The sequence below is a fragment of the Equus asinus genome, chromosome 23 (genome assembly GCF_041296235.1).
Source record: "Equus asinus isolate D_3611 breed Donkey chromosome 23, EquAss-T2T_v2, whole genome shotgun sequence".
Taxonomy (NCBI): domain Eukaryota; kingdom Metazoa; phylum Chordata; class Mammalia; order Perissodactyla; family Equidae; genus Equus; species Equus asinus.
Genome location: NC_091812.1, coordinates 13,975,137 through 13,985,846, shown reverse-complemented (window position 1 = coordinate 13,985,846; position 10,710 = coordinate 13,975,137). Strand labels below are relative to the sequence as shown.

Here is a 10,710-nt window from a genome sequence, read left to right as displayed (position 1 = left end):
CCAATATAGCTCAGAATGTGACTGTATTTGGAGACAGGCCTTTAAGGAGGTAATCAAGTCAAAATGAGGCTGTAGGATGGGTCCTAATTCAATCTGGCTGGGGCCATAAGAAAAGGAGATGAGGACAGACAGGACACCAGGAATTGGAGCCCAGAGAAAGCCCAAGGAGAGAGGCCTCAGAAGAAACCAGCCCTGCTGACACTTTGGACTTCCAGCCCCCAGCACAGCGAGACAATAAACGTCTGGGGTTGAGGTCCGTGGCGTTCTGCGACAGCAGCGCTAGCACCCCTGCACCCAGGGTTCCAGCCGCTTTTACCACACCCGCCATGACTCAGACCGGTCAGGAGGTGAACACAGCAAACCCGAAGGCGGCTTGGTTAATACTTTTAATTACATGATCACAATTATACAACTTCCACTATTCAATATTCTGTATAAAACCAGTTACAATGCACAATATTTTCAAATGCAACAATATGTATCAAACTAACAGATAATGCAAAGTTTACAGGCCATTATGAAGCTTTATCTTAAAAATCCCTTCAGGAAAATAAACAGTCATTCAACCACTTCTCTCAGCTTTATAAAATATGATTAGAAATATACAGTTTAATTAAAAAAAACAAGACTGATCAAATACTGATTAATCAGTTACATTTTAAAACTTTTAATAATCTGTACATGAGTGCAAGTTAGATAAAAGTCTGCAAATTATTAATATAAAACCGCAGTACTATAATAGATGAACATGTCTGCTGACAGTGAATTCTACCGGGCAATGAAGGAAGTAATTTTCTACACAGTAGAGGCGAACCGTCCAGGCTTTCACACACGTCTGCACGTCTCCCTTAGCGATGCGGAGATACCCAGACTGAGGAGAGACGGAAGAGCAGCGGCTAGCCTCACCAGGACAGCTTTTGTGGCAGAGAGCTATTAAAGGACGAGGATATGTTTTTCAAGTTGTTTTCGATGAGCACTGCTTTCTGAAATGCAATGATTACTTTTAAAAATGTATGAAGAGAAGCAGTTAAGCTACTTTCAAAACAAACATCAAGGAGCGCATTGTCATCTGCCATGAATGGTCACTCGAGCGAAGCAGAGGCTCCAGGAGCTCTTGGCACACGCCACCCAGGACGCCTGGGTCGCACGGCACTAAGGCCCCGGTCTCCAGTCCCAAGGCCAACACACTCGCCTCGTGAGAACACTGGGGGACTCCTCCAAAACTTACCCGGGCCCAAGAAAAGAGGTAGAAATCACCCCTGTGAGTGGGGGAGGAGGGCAGGGGAGGCAGCGAGGGCTGGCAGGCTGAGGGGATCAAGTTAGAGCAGAGTCTCTGGACACAAGAGCAGCGGGCCGCGCGGAAGCAGCTACATATGACGAGTAAGGCTTCCTGCATAGTGAGGCACTGCTCAGGACCGAGCCCCTCACGGACAGTGAGGACAGCTTCCCAGGTTTCTTTAGCATTACAGAACCGAAGTCTGTCTCTGCTGCTAGGTACCCAGTTCTGCAGACACCCTTCCTTCAGACTCTCGCTGATTTGAGTCCCCAGAATGCTCTGAGGGCACCGAGAAATATTCATTTCTAACTTTAATTCCAATGGAAACTGTCGAGGTGTACTTTCAAAGCTATTTAAGGCTCTTAAGTTAAAGGAATCTCTCCATCTGACATGTCCTCTTTCATATTCCATAGCAACAAGGTCTTCTGTGACAAGGACTCAAAGTTAGATTGTGGGCGTGAGGGAGTTTCAGCTGGGGGAGGAAAGAGTCCACTCTGATTCACAGCAGGAAGAACTTCCCATCGTCAGACCCAGAGACTTCCTGGACTCTAGACATGTCTCCAGGACGCTTAACACTGTGCTGTGCAACCCTCCCGAAGCACAAACGGCACGTCCTTCCCGTGCTCGAGGGGGCTTCTGTATCAGATCACCAGTTCCCTGTGACTGCCTCCAGGGAGCCTGTTACATACAAGGACTTTTACAAAGAGTCACAGTGATAGCAATTCTACTTGGAAACATGAGCAGCCAACACGAAAAGGCAATTTGTCAAACAAAAAGCACTGTGGTTAACACTGAAGCCCAAATGTTTCACTCTTGGCCAAGACACCGATGGCTTATTCGCTGTGAAGAAGACAGACATTTGCTTGTTCTGATGTAATAAAAAGCCAAACCAAGAACAGAAGTTTGATTTTTCACAACTACCTGTATTATTTATACAGGCAATGGCCTTTAAAAGTATAAAGGGAAGAAGAGTTGCCCTGAGAATCCCACCGTTTCACCTCCGGGCACAGTCTGAGTATTTAGTATCGTCTCCCAGCACGAGAGAGTAAACAGAATGTTTCTCCTCCCACCCAAAGCTTCTCAAAGAGCGTCTTCCCCCAGGCAAGTGGGTCTCTGTGTCTACTCACTTCCAGGGATAGACAACCACAGTTCTTCTGAGGTCTGGTCCGCAGTGTTTAAAAGACACCGTGACTGGGGGGAAGAGCTGCTTGTTGGGCCAAAACTGTGGCATCTTCCATCTCCCCTCGAAGCCATTCAACCTGACAACTTACTCCAAGAGAGTAAATACCAAAACGGAGCTGTGGCCTTCCAATTACTTTTGCCACTAACAGCCTTCGATTTGTTTATTCCAATCACTTCTTATTCCTCATAGTTTTGTTAAAAAGGCAGCTTTTTAAAATGAAAGTGGCTCCTGGTCTGACTCCCTCCTCTCACGATGTGAAGGCATTTGCCTTTCCACACCGCGCCCCCTTGTTCTCCGACCCAGGACAGGCACACAGTGAGCAAGAGCTAGAGCCACTCACTTCCTACCCGGGAGTGACCAACGTGCTCGCAAAATATTCTTTTATTTTGGGCCCCATTTTTTTTTAAAGCAGCAAACTGTTTTTGTGATTGCTTTCTATCACAGACTCTGCTGTTTCTGTAGGGTTGAGGGGAGAAGGCACTCTGGAAAGATCTATTAGTTGTATTCTCTAACCAAAGGCAACAGTGAGTTTCTTATTTACAAACAACAGAAATCCAGATGCAAATAAGTGGCACTGAAATCAAAGGGTACAGAACAAAAACAATCCACGATGCTACAGAGAAAGACCCTAATAGAGTGGTAATTTTTTTTTTATTTTTAAAAAGCCACCATTATTTGGGATTGCTGTTTCCAAGGGGAAACCCCGACAGTGTGGGGTTTTTATGCATGGAAGGAAATACGGTTTTTATTTGTATGACTGGACAACCAACAGCAGGCAGCCTTGGCGTTCTTCAGTCCCTAAATGACATAAAAAGGAACGACTGACAACAATCTTTCCACTATGCTGCCAGTTTCTCCTCCTGAGTCTTCTAAAGCTATCATTAATATCTTCCTGCAAGGGTTAGGTTAGAAAAGTACCACTTTCTATCACAACATGCAACAGTCTTTAAATGTGGTTTTCACAGATTCTTGTTAATAAAGCACTCTTTGGTGGAAGACAAGCAGCTTGGGTACCTAACAAAGTTAACATTACGACAGTATTACAAATACGAAAGTGAAGATGATTAAACCAAACAGTATCAAATTACAGAAAGTAGCATTTCAGTAATGCCTGTTTTATCTTTATAAATTTTGACACGGGGTAAACAGAAAATAAATACGTAAAAAAACCCCATCGGAGCCTCAATTCTTCTGCAGGCCAGCAGCTACAGTGATTGCCATCACAGGCACACGCGCCACAGACGGGCCGGCTCTCCCGCTGACAGAGAGCTGCCTGTCTACACCTGAGACCAAATGCACAACTGCTTTTTTGTTGTTAAACTTGAGACGTTTCTAGAAAGGAGAGTCGGGCAGGCTTCGAGTCCTTCACTTGTACCCAAACTCATGTAGTTATTTAAACTCCAGCGGACATTTTCTTCCTTGAAAAAACTTCTTAGGTGGAAAGCAGCTAAGGCTTTTACAATTTTGTTTTGTTTCCAGATAAATTGTGCTAAGTCTTGTGGTGGTTTTCTGTTCCTAGAGTCTTCCTTCAGTTCTGGTCACAGGTTTTTACTTAACGCAAGACTGTTTTAGTCCTTGAAATGGAGGGACTACAGGGGGGAAAAAAAAAAAGGATTTTACCATGAAGGTTTTCAAACTTCCTATTTGTAGTTATCAAGGACAAGGAAGGCAACACAATAACAATATTGACATGCTAAAAAGTAGACACTTTGTACAATTTTTTAATGACAAGTACTTTGGAAAAGACAGTACAATATCAACCAGAAAGTAAAGACAAACAGGAGAGAAAGGCAGAGCAGAAAAAAGTTCAGTTCTGCAAAAAATAAAAAAACAATAAAAAACAATAAAAAAAGAAGGGAGGGCAAAAGCAGCTGAGCAATGAGAGTACCATAATGCCATTAAGGGCATTTGCTGCAAAGCAGTCCTTTTCCTTCTTTCCCTCTGAGGAACCAGGCTGTGGGAAAAGTGGAAAGAACGAAAGACAAAGAGTGTTACTTGATTACTTCCAAAGCAGGAACTCGGTTACAGAAAAGCTCTGGCACCTCAAGCAGTTTCCAGTTCAGCAGAGCGAAGCAGCCCGAGCCTGGCTCCCGCATCCTCGGAGCACCCTGCAGGCTGCGAGGGACACCCACGCCACCTCCTAGTCACCTCCTAACCCTCACCCAGGACGCAGCCAAGGATGCAGCCAGGAGACGCCTCGCCGGGATGCCCGAAGGTAAACACTTGACCTTGACTGATTCTCACCCTTCCTCCCTTCTTTCCTTCCTCAATTTATTACATTACACTTTCAACTAAACGGTAACTTTCAGAGAAAAACTAAAGCAAAAGAAGAGTCAGAAAAGCCACTTCCAATCTGGAGGTGACCCTCACTTGCACGGTGCTGACGCTCTATCAGGGCAGCTCGTCTGAACTGATCAGACAGTCTTCAGAGACCCCAACAGAGTACTGAGTATAAAGATCCAGGTCAGTTGGTAGAGTCAAGTGGGAAAATATCTTGAATTTCAAAAGGAAATTAATATCTTAAAAGATAAGAGATAACCAGCATTCTAACAAAAGAATATTTAGACACAACATTCTGGGACTTCTACACTGATGTACATTTAGAGACAATGGCAATAACAAAAAAGCCCAGAGGTGACTGAACAGACACTGAGATCTGAGACTCCGAGGGACAAGAAGCAGCGACAGGCATGAGAGGATGGCAAAAGTCACAAATGAGAAGACTCAAGAAGCCAAAGTCCTAAATGTGGCTACTCCCGATGGAAGGGCTTGTGAAAAGACTCATGCTTTCAGAGGCCAGGAGCCTGGGCATTCATCTTTTCCCAAATATGAATAATTAGGTACAAAATATCCCAAAGCAATGAACATGAGGTTGGTTTGGCAGGTGGAGCAGAAAATGATGGTTCCTAATGATGCAACCCGGAATTTAAAAAAAGCACTTGTATGTGACATTTTTCTTAGAAAATGGATGAATTTATAACTAAGGAAAAAAAAAAAGACAGAAATGAAAGAATGCCCCAAAGAAAAAGCCTAAGCCTACAGAAACGTGTACTTGACAGGTGAGTCGTGTAAAGACATGAACTGAACTGAATGGGATCAGATGAGGCGGCTGCAGGTTCTCAGTTGGAGGCACAATGATGAAACTTTCAAGACTCAGTCTGAGAGAGCTCTTCAGAGAGTTCATGCAAGAACCCTGAAATTCAGGACAATTCTATTTAGCCAATTCTTCACTGAATTTATTAATTCTCAAAAGAGGAACATTAAAAATGACTTTACAGCTCTAATAAGAAGTGGGAGGTGTAGAAGCCAGTTAATTCATTTCTTCCGAGTTGAGAAAGGGGATGAGGAAGGTGCCACACAGACCCCCTCGGCACTGAGGGTCAGCGCGCCCCTTCCACCCGACACTGCAGTGCTCCCGTCCTGAGCCGCCACAGCCACACCAGGGCGGAGCTCATCACAATGGACTGAAGCTTAGATGGGGCTGATGTTCGGTGGGTACACGGGGAATAAGCACCTGCCATGAGAGAAACACGGTGGCAATCCTGCCCAACAACAAATACTTATGACAACACCCCTATTTTTTCAGTTTCCAAACTGCTCTTTTAACATGTTTCTGGAAAAGTTTTCCAAAGTTGTAGAGCCTCTCAGTAAACTGTCAAAAATCAAAAGAGCCACATCAGTGAAAAGTGAGTTTAGGTGAAGTCTTCGTCCTGGAAGCCTCTAAGAACAGAACAAGACATGGAAACGAAAGGTCCATTTCCTATGGACAACAGAGATGATGAGGATGACATGCGAACAGCAGCAACCTGCAAGAGAGGAGGCCTCCCAGACCGCAGTGACCGCAGGCTGGCAACCCTGGCGCCTTCCAAGGACTGATGAAAGTACACTGAAAGGGTGTGCTTGTTTTTACTGCTGTTCAAAGAAAAGATTTCTATTCAATATCTTAAAATTACTCAACAATCTTAGCTCACATTTTTTTGTCCCAATTCAGATTATGTCCAATTATGTTAATTCCCTCATTACCCTCCAACCCCAAACAAATCCTATTCAGTAGAAAAAAGCTTGGCTGCACGACTCCCATCAGGCCCGGGAGTGGGAGTGGGACCTGCACATAACGTGCTTGCGTCTCGTCTGGGGGCTGCAGGCGGCTCTCAGTTAAGGGAAGGTGAACACGGGCCAGAGCCCCAGAGAGGCACAGGAGGCCCTGCAGGGAGGGGTGGCTGAGCACGCCGTGAAACCCAGTGAGCTCTCACTGTCTGACTTCTTTGCCCCTCCAAATCTCTGCAAGTCCACTTCTGAATTTAAAATAAATCTTTTTGGTTTTCAGTGCTATCCCAGACGCCTGGAAACTGCTTTGGGCCATTTCAACATTCAGTCAAGTGTGTTCAGTCTGAAGCCTACGTTAGAGCCCTCAGAGCATCTGGTCCAGGGACCTCGGGCAGACGCTCACTGCAGGAACCAACTCTGCTGAGAAGCACACGTTTAGAGCACTAGGCAAGACCTAGATGGAGAAACTGCCGCACGGCCACCCTCAGAGGAATGTGGTGTGGCTGGCACACGAGGTCCCAGCTCCCGGACTCTATGCCTCTGAAACCTGAAGAGCACAACCCAGAAAAGCAGAATTAAATGTACAAAACACACTTGACTGTAATGGAAGCCTGAGCAATTATACCTAAAAAAAATTCATTCATTCAAAACATGTCTAACTATCACCAACAGCAGGTTTTGTATTTGAATTTTTAATAGTTTAATTTACCTAAAAGTGTCAAAGTTAAGTGTCAAACTTAAAATACCCCCAATCCCCTCATTTACTGTTCAAAAGTTGTAAGAAAATGACAAAAAAGAAAAGAAAAATCCCCACTGTCCTACCAACCAGATGCCGTAAGATTACGGCATATTTTTCCTTCATCTTATTTCTATATATAGAAATGTATATATCTATAAATATTTATACATCTATACATTTCTATACATACATAAAGTACATTTTACATTTACAAAATTAGAGTAATAGTTCATAACTTTTGTGTGTAGCTCTTTTCCCTTGTTACTCCATGAGCATTTATCCAGGTTGTTAAATTTTCTTTAAAAACATGACTCTTGATTCATTTGGCATAATTCAACAACCTTTAGCCCATTTCCCATTTATCACTGCTACAAATAACATTCTGATATTATAAATGTACCTAAATCTTTGACTTTTGTCAGTTCTCTAATATTCTTCTCACGTGGAATTAGAATGTAAAAAAGAGTATAAACATTTGCTACTTTCTAATGAAGAATTTTAAATGCTAAAATCGCAAGTCGCTGCCCAGTTCTCAAATACGTGTACTGGCCAGTACTGCAGCCCCAGGTAAGAAAAAGTGTGCAGTAAAACTGTACGAAAGAATCGGCCAAGAGGGGAAAACGGCAGCACTGAACAATTCCTCAAAAGAGTAGAACACACAGAGCTCTTTGGTCGTCGGCAAGTCCCTCAGGACACAGGCTGCCCTGAGACCGCCAGAGACTCACTCAGCACCGAGGAGGGCAACGCGGCCCAGAGCCTCAGAGACGAGGGCAGGAGGTCAAAAAGAAGCAAGGACAATTGTGCACATTTGGAAGTCTGGTTCAGACGACCGTCAGACCTGTTACAAGAGACACGCTGTGCCACGAGCAGGACCTTGTGCTCAGGACGCCCAGGCTGCCAGCTCCAGGCAAGACACACCCTCATGGAACGGGTGCCAGCCCTCACTCCTGAGATGACAGTGAGGAGGGTTTGCTCTTCCCTCAAAAGGGATCTGTGTTTAGAACAGACTAGAAATGAAATGTCAGGGGCCAGCCCTGTGGCCGAGTGGTTAAGTTCACCCACTCTGCTTCAGTGGCCCAGGGTTTCGCCGGTTCAGATCCTGGGCGCGTACCTAGCACTGCTCATCAAGCCAAGATGAGGCAGCATCCCATATAGCACAACCAGAAGGACCTACGACTAGAATATACAACTATATACTGGGGGGCTTTGGGGGGGAAGAGAAGAAAAAAAAAAAGATTGGCAACAGATGTTAGCTCAGGTGCCAATCTTTAAAAAAAAAAAAAGAAAAAAAAGAAACGAAACGTCTGCCTTCAGTTCATGATACACACCCAAAGACAACAGTGAGTGATGATGTGGTCACAGAACATGTCCATTTTCTTGTTAAATCTTGTATTAATGAAGGAAGTAAAAGATAGCGGCTCAAAGGGAAAGAACTAGCTCCCTCGGGTGTGGACTGTGGTTGAGAGGACAGTCACTCAGTGAAGAAGGACCTCAAATTCACTAGAGTTCTCATTGTTCTACCATCACCCTTATTTGCAGCTAATTTTCCAAAAATTAAGCTGTATCTCATACACAGATGGGAAGATTTCCTCCAAGTCCTGACAGAGAGCTTTGGAAATTCTTAATTTAAGAACTTGTAAGTACAATATTCTCAACTTTCCCATATTATGACCCAGACACCACATTTCCACTGTTGAGAATCACCTCTGAAAAACAAATCCAAACAAAAGCCTCCACGAAAACAGCTCAGATATTCTAGAGGACGAACAAGTCAAACACACAGGGCTAATGTCCCATCACAGGGACTCTGCTTTCTCCCGTCTTCAGTCCTAGCTCCAGAAGGGCAAACTGGGAAACCAAAGCTTGGAACTTTTCAGGAAAGTAGGATTCTTTTCTCACCTTTTAAAACTGCTTTTTCTTGAAGCAGATCTGGTGGTTCTTTTAGTAATGCCTGCACTGCCAGAAATGTTAGGTTCAGATGTTTTACAGCTCTGAACACGGGACTGAAGAATTACTCTGGAAATAGTTGGAGAAAAATATGATTATATTCACTGAAACAATTTGCAAATACTTGACAGAGGAAGGCATTTTTGCACTTCAATGCAAATTATTTTATTGAGAATGGATAGGATTTTCCATAAACACATTTGCCCAAAAAAATCAGAACTACATTTTTACATCAAGGTCTTTTAAAATGAAGTGTCTCATTTCCCTATAATGTTACATAAACCAGAGTACTTTCCTTTTGGAAGATGAATGACCTGGAATTTTAAGTAATTCCCACACCAAAGAAATCAATCAGCAAAACACATTTTTGTGCCCCAAAGTAAAAACAGATTCTCTGAATTCTAGTCATGGAAACAAGAAATCATTTAAAAGTCCCAAATTCTAAAGAATATGAATATATCTACACAATATTCATTCTTCAGAGCTGAAAGTATGGGCAATAAATCCCAAATCAATACTAATTTTATACAACATTTCAAATTTTAAAACTGTGTTCAAGCAAAATTTTGAATTTTTCCTAGATTATAACTACTCACTAAATCACCAAGTACCATTAACATGAAGTATCACTAACATGAAAGTGAAGCTGTTTAAATTTGTGAAACTTGATTTAACTAAACTCCAAAAATCTCAAGGAACTGACGTGTCTGGGAGTGGACTGCCCAGGAGGCGAATTCCCGGCTCAGAAGAGCAGCCTGAGCTGCAGCCCACGGGAGACCCTGCGCACGAGCAGAGGGCGGCGTCAATCCCTCAGTGCACTGTCACAGGGAAAACAGCAAAAGATTCTGTATGCGGTTGTTCTCTTCAGGAGTTGACGACCAAAACACTGAACTGCACACACACGTTTACATATACTCAAATTTTTATTTGTCTAGAAGAGAATACACTGACTTAAAAAAGCTTCCTCCTCTCAAATCCAAACATAAAGGTGAGACAGCCGGCAACGACTTACGTGAACCCAGTTCCTAAGAGCAAAAAGAAACCACGAAAACTAACCAGCAGGCCTGCCTCCATGCTGCATCGCCACCACCTCGGCTGACAACCAAAGCCAGGCCCTTAACATGTAGTCGAGACTAGTAAATTCCTATCATCTTAGAATTTCCCAAACCACAGCATATTCAACACTGAGTAAAATGCTAACTTCTCCTCACTAAAGAAACAATGGGTTGTATTGTACCCCGGGAGAGGGCTGGAGCCCAGCAGTTTTCCAGCCGCTTGGCGAAGAGAGGAGGAGGGCTGGGGAGGCCCCTACCCCAGCTGTTTGGCTTTCTCCACACAGTATTTCTGAAAGCTTAGGAAACAGGCCTTCAGTCTCACCGGAGGGAAACCGATCGCGGGTAAATGAGCCAATGCTTAATTCAAGATTCTTTATAAAGTTTCAACAACCTAAATGTTGAATGTTCTAACAAAATAGAAAAAGCATATACAGACACAGTTGCATGATCAAAGAAGGCACCA

The 10,710-nt window shown here is 43.7% G+C and overlaps 1 protein-coding gene across 19 annotated transcripts in view; it reads right to left on the bottom strand.

Annotated features, from left to right (window-relative positions):
• Positions 1-373: 373 nt before the first annotated feature.
• The window catches only part of CDC14B (cell division cycle 14B), a 95,455-nt gene continuing 85,118 nt past the window's right edge, over positions 374-10,710 (bottom strand). For 6 of the 19 annotated variants that reach the window (XR_011497585.1, XR_011497586.1, XM_070496046.1 and 3 more), the window contains 2 exons: positions 9,145-9,261; positions 374-4,048 (listed from right to left, as the gene is read on the bottom strand). Coding sequence is in view for 15 of the 19 variants with exons in the window: in XM_070496046.1 (XP_070352147.1) it covers positions 4,012-4,048; positions 9,145-9,261 (154 nt within the window). In the remaining 4 variants the exon portion in view is untranslated. Of the gene's footprint in view, positions 4,049-4,347; positions 4,414-9,144; positions 9,262-10,710 lie in introns of all 19 variants that reach the window. The other 13 variants (XM_070496049.1, XM_070496055.1, XM_070496061.1 and 10 more) reach the window with 4 other exon arrangements.